This window comes from Solea solea, chromosome 11 (genome assembly GCF_958295425.1).
Source record: "Solea solea chromosome 11, fSolSol10.1, whole genome shotgun sequence".
In the NCBI taxonomy this organism is placed as follows: domain Eukaryota; kingdom Metazoa; phylum Chordata; class Actinopteri; order Pleuronectiformes; family Soleidae; genus Solea; species Solea solea.
In genome coordinates, this window is record NC_081144.1 from 3,559,794 (window position 1) to 3,577,116 (window position 17,323).

At 40.5% G+C, this 17,323-nt stretch overlaps 1 protein-coding gene across 2 annotated transcripts in view; it reads left to right on the plus strand.

Moving 5' to 3' along the window:
• Positions 1-17,323, plus strand: part of nup210 (nucleoporin 210) — a 32,773-nt gene that overhangs the window by 6,610 nt on the left and 8,840 nt on the right. For both annotated transcript variants that reach the window (XM_058642257.1, XM_058642258.1), the window contains exons 4-32: positions 58-154; positions 413-563; positions 1,014-1,146; positions 1,676-1,834; positions 2,618-2,686; positions 2,791-2,897; positions 3,326-3,466; positions 3,566-3,703; positions 3,860-4,015; positions 4,480-4,678; positions 5,559-5,704; positions 6,803-7,015; positions 7,110-7,283; positions 7,894-8,086; positions 8,346-8,452; positions 8,632-8,736; positions 9,124-9,225; positions 9,381-9,509; positions 9,766-9,893; positions 9,989-10,124; positions 10,216-10,278; positions 10,908-11,087; positions 11,174-11,254; positions 11,805-11,936; positions 12,184-12,342; positions 12,686-12,777; positions 12,943-13,117; positions 14,061-14,236; positions 15,689-15,909. In XM_058642257.1, coding sequence (XP_058498240.1) covers positions 58-154; positions 413-563; positions 1,014-1,146; positions 1,676-1,834; positions 2,618-2,686; positions 2,791-2,897; positions 3,326-3,466; positions 3,566-3,703; positions 3,860-4,015; positions 4,480-4,678; positions 5,559-5,704; positions 6,803-7,015; positions 7,110-7,283; positions 7,894-8,086; positions 8,346-8,452; positions 8,632-8,736; positions 9,124-9,225; positions 9,381-9,509; positions 9,766-9,893; positions 9,989-10,124; positions 10,216-10,278; positions 10,908-11,087; positions 11,174-11,254; positions 11,805-11,936; positions 12,184-12,342; positions 12,686-12,777; positions 12,943-13,117; positions 14,061-14,236; positions 15,689-15,909 — 4,062 coding nt within the window. The remainder of the gene's footprint in view (positions 1-57; positions 155-412; positions 564-1,013; positions 1,147-1,675; positions 1,835-2,617; positions 2,687-2,790; positions 2,898-3,325; positions 3,467-3,565; positions 3,704-3,859; positions 4,016-4,479; positions 4,679-5,558; positions 5,705-6,802; positions 7,016-7,109; positions 7,284-7,893; positions 8,087-8,345; positions 8,453-8,631; positions 8,737-9,123; positions 9,226-9,380; positions 9,510-9,765; positions 9,894-9,988; positions 10,125-10,215; positions 10,279-10,907; positions 11,088-11,173; positions 11,255-11,804; positions 11,937-12,183; positions 12,343-12,685; positions 12,778-12,942; positions 13,118-14,060; positions 14,237-15,688; positions 15,910-17,323) is intronic.

The following is a 17,323-nucleotide window of genomic DNA, read 5'->3' on the forward strand; positions in this document are numbered from 1 at the left end:
CGTCTTATGGCTGAAGGAAATGCCACTACTAACTTCTATTGCTATTTTATATCACAGGAAACACCTTCAGCACCCTTGCAGGTCTGGTGTTTGACTGGACCTTAGTGAAAGATGTTGATGTGAATGGATTCTCAGACTCATACAATTCATTACGGTAAGCATCCCTGTGTTACTGCTATAATTAAACACTACCGAGCAGCCTGGTCTTTTAAACTACTTGCAAAGCAGAAGTTGACAAAATAGTGCATCTGCCAACACTGAACCATAAATCCTGCCGCGCTTTAAGAAGTGTGACGTATTTACTTTTACTTCTTGATTCCTCTTCCTATGAAATTTAGTAATTGTTCATGTCAGATGCCAGGGCCTATACTGACTAGAGTGTCTTGTGTATTTTCTTATCTCTTTTCTTAAGGGTACTTAAATTCTCTGAGTCCACTTACACGCCCCCTGGGTACATAACTGAAATGGAGCGTGTTGGGAAACAGGGCGATATTATTTTGGTGTCGGGACTGAAAACGGGACATTCTAAGTTAAAAGCCAAAATTCAAGAGTCTCTGTATAAGGTAAGATGTTACACATGCACATGTATATATTAGAAGATATTCTGTTTCATTTTTAAGAGAGGATTAGAATAAATTGTATTTAAATTATACCTTCTTTGTAATAGCCCATCTCCAAAGATGCAGATTAAAGTATTAAAGTAGCAAAATACTGCAGAAAAGTAATAGCTTCTGCCTTATAAATGATGACACAACAGTAATGAGAGTTTATTTTTATTTCTGTCTCGTTAAAGAAGCTGTAGCTTGCATTTTCATCAAGATGAACCTTTTTATCCTAGTTAATCCTTCAAATAAGCTACTATCAACCAACCAAAGGAAGTATTAAAAACATAAACATCAGTCATATGCAGTTTAGATTTGTAGGTGTGACATTATATACAGTGGTATAACATGGTTTGTTTTGGTGGGAAGCTGAATCTGTGTTGTACTGTAACCATGGTTTCTGTGTCACAGGATGTGGGCGCTGCAGAGGTGAGGCTACTGATTTTAGAGAACATCCTGCTGAATCCTGCTCACGACGTCTACTTGTTGGCGGGAACTTCCATCCGATACAAAGTGCTGAAGATACGACAGGGCAAGATCGCAGGTCTGCCTCTGTTTAGTTTCACTGTTGAACTGTTGATGAAGTGTTTTTTTTGGTGAACTCCAAGCTCAAGCATCTGTTTTACTACCTTTTTAATATGTAAAAAGGAAATATGTTTGTTGAGTTATTGGTATCTGTCATTTTTCCTTTCCAGTTTTAAATCTCTGTGTAGAGCAGAGAAGTCATCTCTTAAGGCAAGGCAAGGAACTTTATTTACAGAGCACATTTCATTACAAAGAAACTCAATGTGCTTTACAAAAAGTAAAATATGCATAAAACCACTATAAGAGTCATAAAAAGCAGGATATAAATCCATTAATACGCCTCGTAAGTCACCCAATGCCATTATCCCCTCTCTCAACACACACTCACAAACGTACGTACATCTCATAAGCTAAAAAAAAAACGATGTTAAGCTTAGTTATAAAAGTAAAAAAAAATATTTACAGAATGCTGAGCTCATCACTCAAACATGAAGTAGTATTTAAGTAGTATACTTAAGTTTATTTGTGTTTCTGTCATGTTTGTCCAGAGCTCTCGATGCCGTGTGATCAATATGAGCTGCACCTTCAGAACAGCGTGATCGGCCCGAACGGAAACCCAGATGTTGCCATAGCCAGTCTGGACCAGAGCATCTCCACGGTTACAGCGGTTCAGCTGGGACACATCAACGTGGTGCTGGATCACAAGAGTATCCTTCTGATGAAGTGCACTTTCCATAGCATTAATTACAATGGCACAATGTAAAGCACTCAATGTTCTTGGTTTAAATCTAGGAAAACAGAATCAGATTAAAATACCAGCGATTTTAGCTCAAATTGTGATTTTTGGGTGAAATCGAAGCGGCAGTCGTCAGGATTGGTGACGATTGCTGTCATTATATACAAGCATTTTAGCATTAAGGATGGTTGACCTGAGTCCCTCCCACCAGATGAGCATGGACACATGTTGAGGTGACAGAGGACACAGAGCTAGCGCTCCATCTCTGGACTCCGACTCTCTCTTAGTTTTTTCTTTTTTAGGTTTCTTTGCAGCATAGACAGTAGATGCCAATGCTAGCATTGCAACATTTCCTCAAAGGGCCGTGTAAGTGCAGCTCCTTAGTAGGGTTGTAAGAAAAGATCAATACACTAAAATATGGCGATGTTTGATTAATTGAAGTGCTTGTATCAACATATAGTGGATATATTCCTGACAAAAGGTTTTGTGTTGTATTTAAGCCTTTGACCACAAATTAGCTGCAGGACTTGGGCCATTAAACACTCTCACTCTCTGTATACTGCCACGTGATAGGTCAAAGTCTCACACTGGCCAGATTTCCCAAAATCTGTAGGCAGTGCCCAAGTTTAGTTCTCTCTAAGAGCACTTGATTTAACTTATCTTGAAAGGTACTAATGGAATTATTAGTCAGTTCTTGTTTATTTTTTTTGTTTCAACAAATATACCCAACGTTTCCTTAATAGCACCTGTTTAGGCCTTCGAATGCAAGGAGTGTCTCGCCTTCCCAACAGCACTCTTTATGTGGTTGAACCAGGTTACCTAGGTTTGTACCCACTCCAAAAAATCCCAAAACAAAACAATTGATAAGATAAAGAAGAAGTGTTTCATGGGGTGTTAGTGCATAAAAGTAATCTTCTATATTCATAGGTTTTAAAATTCATCCTGGAGACAGCTGGGTCCTCGAAACAGGCAGAATATATGATATCTCCATTGAAGTGTTTGATAAATCCGGCAACAAAATTTACCTCTCTGATGTAAGTGCACTTCACAAAACTCACACATGTTAAGGAAAAACAATTATCGAAGAGTAAAAGCTTTGTCAGTTGCCAGAGAACGTGCATGGATTGACACACAATACTCTGACTAGTATTGTGTTGCTTTTACATGAAGATAAAATCAAATATTTCACATTTTAGAACACATTCTTTAGGTGTATAACCTGTCAAACACGTTTTCTTGTTTGGTTTACTGACATAATTGTTTTTGTTTGCTCACTCTTATTTGCTCTGGTTATGAGTGACATTGTTTACACAAATGCAACTTAATAATCGATATAGGGTTTATACGCATTGAAGAGCCTTTCTGTTCTGTTTTAAATGTTTTATTCGCAGTTTAAATCAATCTGTACTGATAAAAATACATGAGTGTGAAAGTCTGTGAGTGGTTTATTTTGATTTTGCAGAATGTCCGCATTGACACTGGCTTTCCCGCGGAGTACTTTGAACCCCTGGAGTCTTCCCTGAATGGATCGTACCATCGGGTCAGAGCTCTCAAAGACGGCCTAACCCTTATTGATGCAACGCTAAAAAACGTGGTAGATGAAGTGAGTCCATTTGCAACTTAAACCCATCTCTCTGTATTCCATTTGCAGCATCACTGTTGCTTTAACTCTCTGTCTACTGTTGCCTCTGTTCTGTTTCAGCGTGGAAACATCTATGCCCTCGCCAACCCAGTCCACAATGAACAAGATGTGGAAATCTATAACCCTATAGTCCTTAGTCCCAGTATTCTCACATTTCCATGGCAGCCTAAGGTTGGAGCTTATCAGTACACAATAAAGGTAGTCATTCCCTTTGTATCATGTATGAAAAAGTTTGCCGTTATCTTGTCAAATGTTGATGTTTTTAAGTGGCATCTTTTGTTGTTTTACCACTGTGTCTTTAAAATTAAATGACGGCGCACACGACGATGTCTGTTCTTCGCTGTTTTGTAACAGGCGACAGGAGGCAGTGGAAACTTCAGCTGGTCTTCCTCAAACACGGCTGTTGCCACAGTGACTGTGAAAGGAGTGATGACCACAGTCAGTGACATTGGCGTCAGTGTAGTTTATGCTCATGATCTACGCAACCCACTACACTTTGGCCAAATGAAGGTAAGCTTACCTGGAGGGAGGAGAGTGAGTCAATCGAAGTTTATTTTATATGTTAATGTTATATGTTATTTTTTGCAACTTATGAGCACATCGGCTAGTTTAGTTCTTGTTTCTTTATTGTAGAAGCCTTGAAAAACACTAATTACCGTTGTTGTTTTTTATGGTACAAGCCATGGGTCTGTCATGAATTCACATTTCTACTCCTTTGAAGAGATGATAACATTTTGAAAGGTGTTTCACTGTCGCAACAGTTTTCAAAAGAGTTGTGGGGTTGCAAGACTTTTATCATTCACATCTGATGAAATTTACACCCACACAGATCTGAAGAAGCAGAATAGCAGCGTTTTTAACTGAGTATGTCTGTGGTGTAGAAAATTGTCCATGATATGAAATTAAAAACCAATAGCCTAAAGGTAACAAGAGTGACAGTCATTCTCACTCTTCATGTCTTCTTTTCTCCTCAGGTGTACGTCGTTGAGCCTGTAGCCATGGACTTTGCTCCTTGCAGAGTCGAGGCCACAGTGGGTCTGGTTCTGAATCTGCCTCTTAGGATCTTTGGTCTGCTGGGGGAGGCGGAGAAAGAGCGAGTTATGCTGAGCGACTGCTCCCACTTTGACCTGCAGGTTGAAGAGGAAACCAATGGTGTCTTTCAACTACTGGACGGTAAATTTTCAGTCATTCATGAATCCCAGGTTGACGAGCGCTGAGTGAAGGACTCATTCCTCAATCACTGTCAGTCAATATGTGTTATGTCTCATCACATCTTCTGGCCAATGGATTTTAGGCTGGTGTGGTTAACATAATTCATGTAATTCTTTCCGAGCTGTATCAGTGCATAGATAAGTCGTTTTTTTCTGTCTGAACCTGGCTGACTGGTTGTTTTGTTCAAACTCAGCCCGAGTCCACCACAGTCACCTCTTCCATTCTTCTTCAGGCTAAAATAATCTGCGATTGAATTACATTATTCCAGTTGTAATCATACAAAGATATAGATTATGAAGATTATGTCCACAGCTTTAAAAATAAATCCTACCTGTTCAGACAATCCCTGCTGGCTGCTGCCTTCTTACACTGCACAGTGTCAAATAAGCTGGCCCAGCCAATGTGACTGAACCTGACCTGACTATAAATTAAACATTTCTGTCAGAAACCAGGCTCAGGTCAGGTATCCCATCCTTCAAACTCTTCTCTTGGAGTTTCACACTAAAGGGAATACAATAATAAATGCTGTAATCTAATCTCTACATTGATGAGAAAATTACTCTCCATTATGTGATGACATATTATGTGACATTGTGATCAAGCCAGAATACAAGGCATTTAACGATCTAAAAGAGGTGGGTCACCACAGAAAGAGGAAAATAAGGCACTGCTTGTTAAATTAAGAGCACCAGAAGCTGTTCACACACTGGCATTTTGTTACTGCTTCCATCCAGGAAAACCTTCAGGGTTTATAATGCGCACATTTAAAAAAAACGTGTATAAAAATGCCAATGTGTCACAATGTATTCTTTACGTTGTGGCTTTCTCTCTTTTGATTCAGGGAGGCTTGCTCCCGGCCAGGACCACTGCAGCGGGGTGAGAGCCAAGGCCCTGGCTCCTGGGTATACTATGCTTACAGTCAGCTACACCCATGGCAACGTCCACCTCAGTGCCAAGATCACTGTTGCTGCCTTTCTTCCTCTCAAAGTGAGTCCAAATGTGTTGTCCTTCCAGAATTTAACTCACCATGAATTTCGAGGCATACAATTTGCCCACTTATACACATAATGTTTTCTTCCCAAAGCCCCCACAGTTTCTTTTCCCACTGCTTATTTCCTTTGGGAATTGTTCATAGTCTTTAAGCTGTTGGCAACGTGGCAAGGTGTGAAAATCTTGAACTGCGTCTTGAGTCTTTGTTATGATTTGCTTTTAATCTTTTAAATTGTCTCAAAGCACAAATTTGCTTTTGTCTGCAGAGGAAACGGACTCACTCATGAACACAAATGCACACTGTCTCACACTGTATCCACACAGTCATAAATGTGCAGAAGAGGGACGATTAGGTCGTTTTAACATTCCTTCTTCCTGGGTTTCCTCTGCATTATATGCATGTTAATTATGCAGTTGCTACACTGTTCTGCTTTTGATTTATTGGTGATAGTTCTGCAAAGGCTCTAAATCAACTTCAGCTCTCGTGGTAGTTACTGAATTTAACAGTATAACATTGTTATGATGAGGTGATCAAATCTATCATGGAACATATTTTCTTTGCTAAGCAAAAGCTGGGAAATTCCTGCACGTTATGTTCAGGTAGTGATATACTGTTCCATACCTTGTTTAGGCTTTATATTGTTTTTCATGGGATTGTGTAGTGTCTTTCAAAATATTGCAGACATGTGTTAGATGTTTCTTCACTTGCAGTGCCCCAGCGGCTAAAGGTTGACCCAGTTTTGTTCCTCAGCTGTGTAATAACTTTGTTTCTCAGCTTAACATTGCTTTTAGCCACTCTTACTCAAATAACCACTCTTTTAAAGATTTCTCTTTTGCTTTCAGAATTTTGCTCCCCATGCCTTTATATTTTCTCTCTAAAATCTGTTTCCTGATGGTCTTGATTCATCTTGCTTCATTATTGCACTATTTTTTTCTCACTATTGTACACATTTTATGTTAAATATTTGTTTTGTATTGTATTGCTGCTGTGTTAAAACAATTTCCCCTCTGGGATGAATAAATTATTTCTATTCTATCTAACTGCATCTGTATAAATACAAAGTTTGAATGAATTAATGCATTGTTATTTTGCAGGCTATAGACCCCGTATCTGTGGCGGTGGTGACTTTGGGATCCTCTAAAGACATGTTATTCGAGGGCGGGCCACGGCCGTGGGTTTTAGAGCCATCAAAGTTCTTCTATGACTTGGCTCCAGAAGATAAGGCCAGTGTGACCCTCATGCTGACCAATCCCTCAGCCCACAACCAGCACTGGGTCAGAGCCACATGCAGGGCCCTGGGCGAGCAGGTGGGATCTCCTGAAATCCTAATCCTATTTTTTTCTATTTTTGCCATCAAATAGGCGTCTATTTGCTATATTAATGTCATTTTATTGTTTTCAGGTGCTGGAGGTGATGGTGGGGAACAAGCCCAGTTTAACCAACCCTTATCCTGCTGTGGAGTCGGCAAAGGTTAAATTTGTATGTGCTCCTCCATCCCGCCTCACCTTGGTCCCAGTGTATACCAGCCCCCAGCTGGACCTGACCTGCCCGCTGCTGCAGCAGAACAAACAAGTGGTATGTATGCACTGTCATTCAACACCAAGCTGAGACTGTACATAAGAAGTCAATGTAGTCTTCTGCTATGGAAGCCTTGACATCTGCAATTTGAGCAGCGTCATGACAGCTTTTTCCAAACCAGGCAACCAGTATATATTTCAAAATATATACTGATGTAAAGTCAAAAGTGACGCTCTTTATCATCTGTTGTCCTCTAAATGGAAACCTCATTTAAAAGACCTACATCATGTTCTCTTCAAGAACACCTGCAACTAGTGATTGAGACCAGTAAAATGTGTACTGACTTAAATCAAATGAGAGCTAGGACTCTTTCCCTTAGTCTTTATACCTTAAGACTTGATATACAGTCTGTGTGTCATTTAAAGGTTCACTGTGTAAGAGATGATGACACAGAACGGTGAGGCTGCAGTTTTTCTGGTACATTATTAAATTGCTTCCATTTATATTCCGTACAAACACTGACAAAAGCGACGTTCACCTGCGTTGGTCCACACTAAAGCGTGAAGGCAAGGGGGTTAGTCACACATTTTCCACTGGGGTGACAAATTCAGAAGACATATTTATACTGCTTTAAATGCACTTAAATGATGCGTTTCTTGTTTTCTAGGTACCTGTGTCAAATTACCGTAACCCTATTTTGGACCTGGCTGCGTTTGATCAACAAGGGAGAAAGTTTGACAACTTCAGTTCCCTGAGCCTGTTGTGGGAATCAACAAAGGTTTCGCTGGCCAGCATTGAGCCCACGATGCCGATGGAACTTCAGCTGCTCAGGGATAACAACAAACAGATGAAACTACATGGTGAAACATTTTTACTTGGCAGAAAAGTTTTTTTTTTTCTTCCTTTTGTTTTTCAAAGAGTGTGGACTGTTTGTTTAACATGACTTTTGTTTAAACTTTTGAAAAGTAATGAGGCAAAAACAGAGGAGAAAAGCTCTGACAGGCAACTGGCAGCAGAAGAGAAGAGCAGATGAAAAACTGGGAATATGTTGTGTGTTTTTGTAGATTTGTTATGATAAGTTGGGTTGACATTTTTGTATTTGCTGCTCATCTTTTGCAGGACGTCAGACAGTTCTTGTCCATCATCAGACAGGCATTGCTGACATTACAGTGACGGCTGTGGGTTACCAGGTTTCTCACCTAACTGCAGCCAAAGTCCCGAGTCCAGTAAGTGAAAACAGTGGCTCAACTTCTTTTTTTCTTTTTTTTAAACTTCCTTGTTAAAAGCAGAAGTGGCTGAATGAAACATAATCGAAAATATGTTGACTCACTGCAAAGGCTCCCAAAAAGCCTACGCTCCACATCTGTTACAGAACCATAATCCTGATTCTTCTTCTTCTGCACAGTATGACCCTTTGACCCCGGTCTCTGCCACTCTGGAGCTCTTGTTAGTTGAAGATGTGAAAGTTTCTCCTGAAACAGTGACCATATACAACCACCCTGACGTGCGGGTAAGAAATGGTTCCATCAGTCCCGTGGTCTCATATAAATAAAGTGCTGCATCATATTTTTACATTTTAGTATGGGAAGTGACAGATGCACCTTTTAGTGAAGCTTGCTATTGAACGATCATAAAAAATTTTGTTTGACTCAGGCTCGAGACAAAGTGGAAACTTGCTCAGTGTGCCTCTACTAATCCTGATATATAGGAGCAGGTGTTAGGGTTAAATAAGAGCTAGTGACCTGTGTAAGAGGATTTTACCGATTGAGTGAGGTCTCCTTTGATGTCAAACATGAACTGGAACAGTTTTCAGATATGAAATTGTTCTAGTCGTTTTTTTTATCTTTCTTTTTTTATTTTGCTCTTTCACAAGCCGCTGATATGTTTTGTCTTATAGGCGCATCTGGCCCTGCGAGAGGGTTCAGGACACTTTTTTGTCAATACCAGTGTTAATGGGATGGTGGATGTGGTGTTCCAAGAGGCCCAAGGAGCAGCTCAAGTAAGAAAGAACATCTGGGTGGGGATTTGTGAGTGATTACGTCTGGGGAATACACTGAAAAATATGCTGTATGAATATTAAGAAACCCTATGATTGTTTTCTTGAGCTTGATTGTGGAAATGTAAGTACCTCTTTGATTCGCTGTGTGTATCCAGGTCTCTCCTGTTCACCCTGGAGTGGTGAAGGTGATGGTTCACGACCTTTGTCTGGCTTTTCCGGCACCAGCCAAAGCCACAGTGCATGTTTCTGACATCCTGGAGGTTTACGTGAGAGTGGTCGACAAGGTCAGTTTTCATCCCCATAAATCCCTGATGGTCCGAGGCACTGGCTCGGCTAGGTGTGATTCCTATTATTAGTACCACACATTTATGAAATGCCTCAGTGAAATTGAAGCACTAAATATGCTTGTCCTCTTCTCTCGCTCCTTTTCCCTCAGTTTTTATGTCAGATACCCTGTCGTGTATTAATATCATAAAGTTTGGTGCTGCTTGCAAAATTATTTATCTCCCCAGTGACGATTGTCATTCATCTCGATTCCAGGTGGAGATCGGCAAATCTGTGAGAGCTTACATCAGAGTATTGGATGATAACAAGAAGCCCTTCCCTGCCAGCTATTTCCATTTCATGAATCTAAAACTCAAGGCAGCTTCTGCTATAGTCTCTTTAATGTAAGTTGGTGGGAGGGAAAATGGTGAAACATTTAAGAACTTGCGGTTTAAGTTGGTTATCTAAGTTTTAAATGTCTTCTCTTTTTTTTTTGCAGACCATTAGCAGAGTCTGCTGAAAATGATACAGCCGTTTTCCTGGTAAAAGGTGTCTCGATAGGTCAGACCACACTGTCGGCTGTTGTTTTGGATAAAAACGGGAGAAAAATTGCATCCCCACCTCAGCAAATTGAGGTATAATATTTGATTGACCTTATGTAACACTTCCAATTCTTGACTCTTGAATGTGTTGCACATACTGAAACTTGTATTTCTTTATTTCCAGGTGTTTCCACCTTTTAAACTCATCCCAAGGAAAATGACCCTTTTAATTGGAGCTATGATGCAGGTATGTGCGTAATAACACTGATCTTTTCAGAAGAGTTCACCTCGGCTTCACTTTATTTTCCAAATTGGTCATTTTCTAGAATATAACATTAGCCTAATTGCTCCTGGTTCAAACGTCCATGTCAACTTCACTTCAACTCCAGCTCTAATTAGCAACCATTTGCTATTTATCCAAGAAGCACCCTAATAGAGCATAGCAGTGTGGTTATGTAAGAAAAGAATATTGGTGACGATGTTATATGCTGCAGTAGAAGTCACAAGTCTCTGATATTTAAAAAAAAAAATGTCAAGAAGTAATACTGGCATAGCTCTGATTAGTAGAGCTTGCTTTTATCATGGAAATCCTCACTCAAATTGGTCTGATCATATTGTATTGCATGAGATACATGCATGAAAGGATGCACTGGAAGTTTTTGGAAAAGAATAATTTGCAATTATTGTCCCTTTTTTAAATATCTTTTGCCCCAATTAACATGTTTAATGATAACAATTTATCCGGTCAGCCTTCAAACTCATATTTAGGATTTTCCTGTATGTCAATGAAGTTTGTGAATGAGAACATTTCTGGAATGGTTGAATCCAGTTTCTAAACGGTTCCCTTCCTGTTTTCATTCCTTCTGGCATGTGCAGATCACATCTGAGGGTGGCCCTCAGCCTCAGTCCAATATCCTTTTCTCTATTTCTGATGGAGACATCGCCTCTGTTAATGGCATAGGACATGTCAGGGGTGTCGACATTGGTAATGTCACAGTGACTGGACTGGTTCAAGCTGTTGATGCAGAAACTGGGAAGCTTGTTGTTGTGTCTCAGGTAAGTGCTGCACATGTAGATGGACGTGGACATGTGTGTGGCTCACTTCCATTTTTTCAGAGAAGCTCATTGTCTTGTTTCTTTAGGATCAAGTCGAAGTTGAGGTTGTACGTTTGACAGGCATTCGAATCAGAACGCCCATTATGAGAATGAAGACGGGAACACAGGTGAGACTTCTTTTCAGGACACGTTGTCTTATAGTGGTACTGCAGTTAACCAACCTGGTATTAGGATCCGTCCTGAGTGATCCGATCACAAAAAAACAGTCTGTCCTCAGAATGGATTAGAGTCTGCCTCCACCGTTGATGTCTTCTGATATGCTGCAGTTTCCCAACTGAAATGTTTTACATTAGTTGGTGCCCATTGGTTAATTTATTTGTAGCCACTGCCACTTATATTTTCCTAATGGTTAAAATCTTACAATCTTAGACAGTTGGCTCATCTTGACTTCTTTTTCCTCTCTCTCTGTCTCTTCCACTTACACTAATACACAGACTCACAAACACAATGGCCAAAGACACATCTTTACATACTAAACATAATTTTGTCCTTGCAAACACACAAAAACATGAAGTCAGTGTTTATTTGAGTACAGGGAAGACGGATCTGTGTGGACACTTGTTAACGCTGTGGACGGATTTTAACACCAGGTCTGAACAGGACCTTCATGGATGGTTGTACTCTGATTGCATTGATTAAGCTTGTTTACTTCTCCAGATGCCTGTATATGTGATGGGTCTGACCAACAGTCAAACACCCTTCTCCTTTGGTAATGCTGTACCCGGGCTAACGTTCCATTGGTCCACCACCAAGAGAGACATCCTGGATGTCCAGTCAAGACACATTGAGGTACCATTCATGCAGGGTTTTTGCTCTTGTATTTCATATGGTTTCTGCCACTCAACCGTACCTATTTTTTGCTCCGTGTTGTTGACTTTTTTTTTCAAATTGACTTTAGGTGAGCTGTCCCTGCATAGCAGTATGATTAGGAAGCAGCATCTGTCCTGTCTCTGCTTCCTTGTGTCACTCTCGTCTCTTTGATTGATTTGCTGCTGCTATATTTTCCAATTCTCATTATGGCACCGGTCTCCTCCAGGCTAACGTGGAGCTCCAGTCAGAGCACAACTTTGGCATGAGGGTGACTGGAAGAACTCGAGGGCGTACGGGGCTGAAGGTGGTGCTCAGGGTTTTGCAGCCTGAGGCTGGGCAGATCATAGGCAACCTTCAGGAGCTCCGAGATGAGATCCAGATCCAGGTACAACACTGTGGCTCTCAGAGGCTATACATGACAAAAACCTCAGTAAATATTGTGTCTGTGTGTGTTGATGACCAGTATCATAAATTCAATATATGTAGATATGCTCTACAGCCTTGGTTTATGGACTTCTTTGCTCATCGTGATCCTGTCCCCTTGCTACTTCCTCATAATAAAAAACAACAAGTGACATTTAAGGCAGCAGAGTGGCAAAGTTGCTGAGCGTTGTAATATCAGGAGTTGTAAACTTTGTGACGTGATAAGACTGCAGATAAGTTGGACCCAAGCGCCTCTGACTTCAAATCGCTAATAATTGGAGATTCAATATTTCACTTTGATCAAGGTCTATGACAAGCTGCAGATGCTTAACCCTGAAGTAGAGGCTGGGGAGTTACTGATGGCTCCCAACTCAGCGCTCAAACTCCAAACAAACCGGTGAGTCACAAGTGTCTCCTTTAATGTCACGTACAAGGTAGTACAAGTAGTGAAACAGTACGGATGGCAGCTGCCATTAAACAACACTCTTGAACATGCTCAAATGAATATGTGGACTTCTTCAACAATGAAAAATGAAAGAACTTTAAAGAATGTTTGTCTCAGGGATGGTGTGGGTGGACTCTCCTATCGGATGCTGAATTGTCCTGACCAGGTTGTCACTGCTCAAGTGGACAATAAAGGCTTCCTCTTCTCTGGCTCTCTTACTGGCATCTCCTCCCTGCTGATCACCTCACAAGAGACCTTTGGTGTCAATCAAACTCTCATCCTCGCTGTGAAGGTCAGTTTTAAGAGCCACTGCATGAACATTTTCACCCACTGTATATCTAGGTATTTTTCCTTTTTAAATTTCTGACTAGAAAAGAGTTTAAAGTAAGCATTAAAGCCACCAATTTGACATTGTAGTATTTGTTTTGTAAATGGATAAATAACAAAATCACTGATGATAAATCACAAGAGACATTTTCTGCTGTCATAATGTGGGTATTTATGTTGTTTTATACTCATTTTTGATTTGTGCCTAATAAACATAAATAGAAACAAAATATTGGCTTAAAGGTTTTTATGCTCGAGGAAGCTGGAGGAGTTGGGTGTATTGATTAAATGTACATGCAAATCGGAGCTACAGAAATAGATTTGTTGAATAAAGGGGGGGTGCAACATCACTCCAGCTTACTTCAGTGAAAAAAACTTATGAGAGAAACCCAATATTTCTGGACTTAGTGCAAGAAGCAAGTATTACTACGATAGTAACTAGGAAGCGCAAATTTATCCTTTTTTTGTGGTGACCTGCACTTTTGTGCCACCTACTGCTTATAATGGTGAACTAACTCCCATATTTTCCTGAAGAGCAGTGGATGGAACCGCATAAATGTGAATTTCAACTGAATGTGTTTGATAATTCAGTTAGAATTTGAGCTTCATTTTAAAGTCAATGAGGCTATAGATTTTTATATTGCATCTTTGTACAGAATGTTGTCAGTATGTTGAATGGTAACCATGTATCATCTGTGCTAATTTTGAGCTGTGTTTTGTTGCCGTATTATTCTAATTCATAATGGTATATTATGGCAACTATAGAAAATGTAATAATAGCAAGTAATACAAAAGACTGAAAGTTTAATTAAAGTTTACTGGGACAAATATGGTAATCAAAGATTTCATAGCTGGAAAACATCAGTTTACCTTGTCCCTCACACTGGTTCCTGCTTGTTATTTCTCAGGTGGTGCCCGTGTCCTATGTGCGCTTCAGTACCAGCCCAATGCTTCACACGCACAACGGAGAGAGTCTGAAAGCTTTCCCACTGGGCGCAGTCCTCACCTTCACTGTCCACTTCCACGCCAGCACTGGAGAAGCCCTGCACAGCTCCAGCTCTCACCTTATGTTCTCCACAAACAGGTCGGTTTCACAATCTTTGCACAGCCTCTTACTAGAGATGCTGCCATTTACTGAATTAGTTGAATGCATGCATTCACCATGAGTGGCACGTGGCTTTGAGAAAGGCAAAGGAGGAAGGAGGATATGTTTTTCAGTTTGCTTAGTTGCTCAAGGTTGAGAAGCTATTATCCTGCTGTTCTGGGCTATATATAGATAGTGAGAGAGTACTCGGGCCTTTCTGTTGAGTGGTCTATTTGTGCACCCTCACTCAGCCTTTCATAACCTAATGACTTCTATTTCAAGTTGGGTCAATCCAAAAATGACATGCCCACAACTAAAAGTGAAATGTTTTTTATTTTACCTGGAGTTGATCTGTTTGTAAAAATAGCAAACATGGATTTGTGACACAATATTGATTTTTTTTAAATGTAGTTTTTGCCTGTATTTCACATGGTCTGTTTTTGTGATATCGATATCTACAGCCAGTACTGTGATGCATCATACTTCCCATATTGTGTGCATCGCTATGTGTTAATAACAGAAGCTCTAATAGTACAACCAGGGTAGACTGTGGAGTTCACAACATTAATTTACTCTGCTGATCCTCATTTCAGATGGAGTAGTTTCCACCTGAATGAGTGAGCTAAATTAATGGGAGTGTTGGACAGAGAGCAGCACTGCTGCGCTCCCACTGAGGGACTCCTACATCTGTCTGCACAATAAATAGATTCTATTACCTTGTTCTCAAGGTGCTAGCAGGCAATTTAAGGGGAAAAGTATCAAAAGCAGCAGCAGTAGTAAAGGGCTGATGGTCTTGGGACTAAGACACAATTAGATCCTATTGAGTCTCCAAGCAGCCAGTTGGATTTTTACCAGTATCTGTGTCGGGAGCAATGTGGTATCATTTGTTCAGAGCAGGTACTCTGGAGATCGAGGTGTAAAGCAAGATATTTCTTCTTGGGGAAAAAGAAACATAAAATTGAAGCGTTAAGATGAACAAATAATTTTGAAACACTTATTTCCAGTGTTTATTTCTAATTCTCTCTTTTTTAGAAATAAATTATAAATAATGCAGTATTTTTATCTTTGACTTCTAGGTTCCGGATAAAAATGGATTGTGATTAGTTATATGAATGATGGATATTAATTCTGCCCCACACGGTTCATGTAGTGGTTAGCACTCTTGCCTTTGCAGCAAGAAGAATCAGTACAAAAACATGCAGATTTGGGGATTAGGGCAAGTTGGACACTCTAAATTGACTGTAGGTGCATGTGTGCGTGTGCGTGTGTGTGTGTGTGAGAGTGGGTGGTTGTTTGTCTCTATGTAGTCCTGTGATGACCTGGCGACCTGTCCCCGCCTTTTGTCATATGTCAGCTGGGATTGACATCAGTGCCCCTGATGTGGAGGATAAGGGGGTAGGAGATGGATGCATAATAATTCCATAATTTAAAAACTGTGCTTCTGTCCTGTAGAGATGACCTGGTGCAAGTCGGCGCTGGGCCAAGTAACCACACTCTGACCGTGCGGACGGTCAACGTTGGCCTCACCCTTCTTGCAGTGTGGGACAGTGAAAACATGGGCGTCGCCGACTACGTACCGCTTGCCGTCGAGCACGCCATTAATCCCCATGAGGCCCACAGGCTGGTGGTGGGAGACGTCGTTTGCTTCGCGGCCCAATTAACCAGCCCAGATGGTGAGAGCTTAATGTGTATAAGCAGTACCAAATCAACTGCACTTTAATTTATGTGTGTCAAGTAGGGCTGTTGAAAAAAAAAAATGAGCTCACTAATTGCAGTATTTGCTGTTATTAAGTGCAATTAATTGTATCTTTTCACATGGGCACGGGAAGGTGAGTGCTGAGGGGGCTGTCGCACAACATCATCATATCACTCATATTTTCTATTTTGGGCCAATTATTAGAATACAATAGAATATAAATACTTTATTAAATGTATTATATATAATATTAAAGGTCTAGTGCATAATAATTAGTGGCATCTAATGGTGAGACTGCAGGGAGCAACAAACAGGGCTCACCCCTCCCTTACTTCATTGTGTCAGGCAACTGCAGTGGCATTCACATACCAGAAAGAATGTAAGCACTCTTTCATAACTCTCACACTTCCACTCTCTCTGTGCCAATTTCCGTCATCTCCATTTGTTTATGCAACCTATGTATGTGGGCGGAGCCATTCGTCCTTGTTTTCATTGTAAGCCCCTGCTTCAAAATGTGAAACACACATTCATTCAGCCACTATAGCCAATCCACACCATCTGAGACTCGAAAACATGGATTAAACCTCCTGAATTGATCATACCATTCCTTTCCTTTCCAAGTCTTTACTGGCTGTTTTTAAGCTCACTGTCATCCCTCTTTTCTCTGAGTGTGAGTGTAAATTTAACTACCAGTCTCTGAAACACTACATCAAATGTAAAATAATTAATTGTCCCCTTCCTTTCTCCTACCCTGTCCCCATCTCCATGAATTACATGAATCAATTCTACCTGTCCTCTCTGGAGGTTGCAGGGCTTATATCTGCTGCTGTGCTTCTCTCTCTCTTCTTCACCTGCAGCACTAAACCACATCATGTGCACACTTTAATGTAACACAGCACTTACTCTTTTTTTATCATAGCCAGCCACACATCCTGAGAAACTGTGTACACCTGTCTTATAAGATCAACTTCTGGTGTGTGTTCTTTTCTGTTAACTTCATTGTTCAGCGCTTCCATTTTCTGTTCTCCACCAGAAAACACCGCCACAGAAAGTTAACAAAACAGGAGCTGCATTCATTACATTAATAATGCACTGTGTCCAATCTTTCGAGTATTCACGGATACCGAGTCCTGATCAGATACTTGTATTTACCAAGATAATGGCGCTGCACAGTTTTGTTTCAAAAAAATGGTCACGATCAGTATCTTTAAATTAAATCATCTTTACTGAAGTTCAGAGGAAAAAGACGACCTGACACCAGGTGTGTAAGGTTGCAGAAACCACTGGAAGAGGGAGAGGAAGTGAAGGGTTGTAGCTAAAACCAGTGTGTATGTGCAAAGTGTGTCAAACTGCAAACAAAATGTTGAAATGTTGCTTCTCTAGCTGTTCGT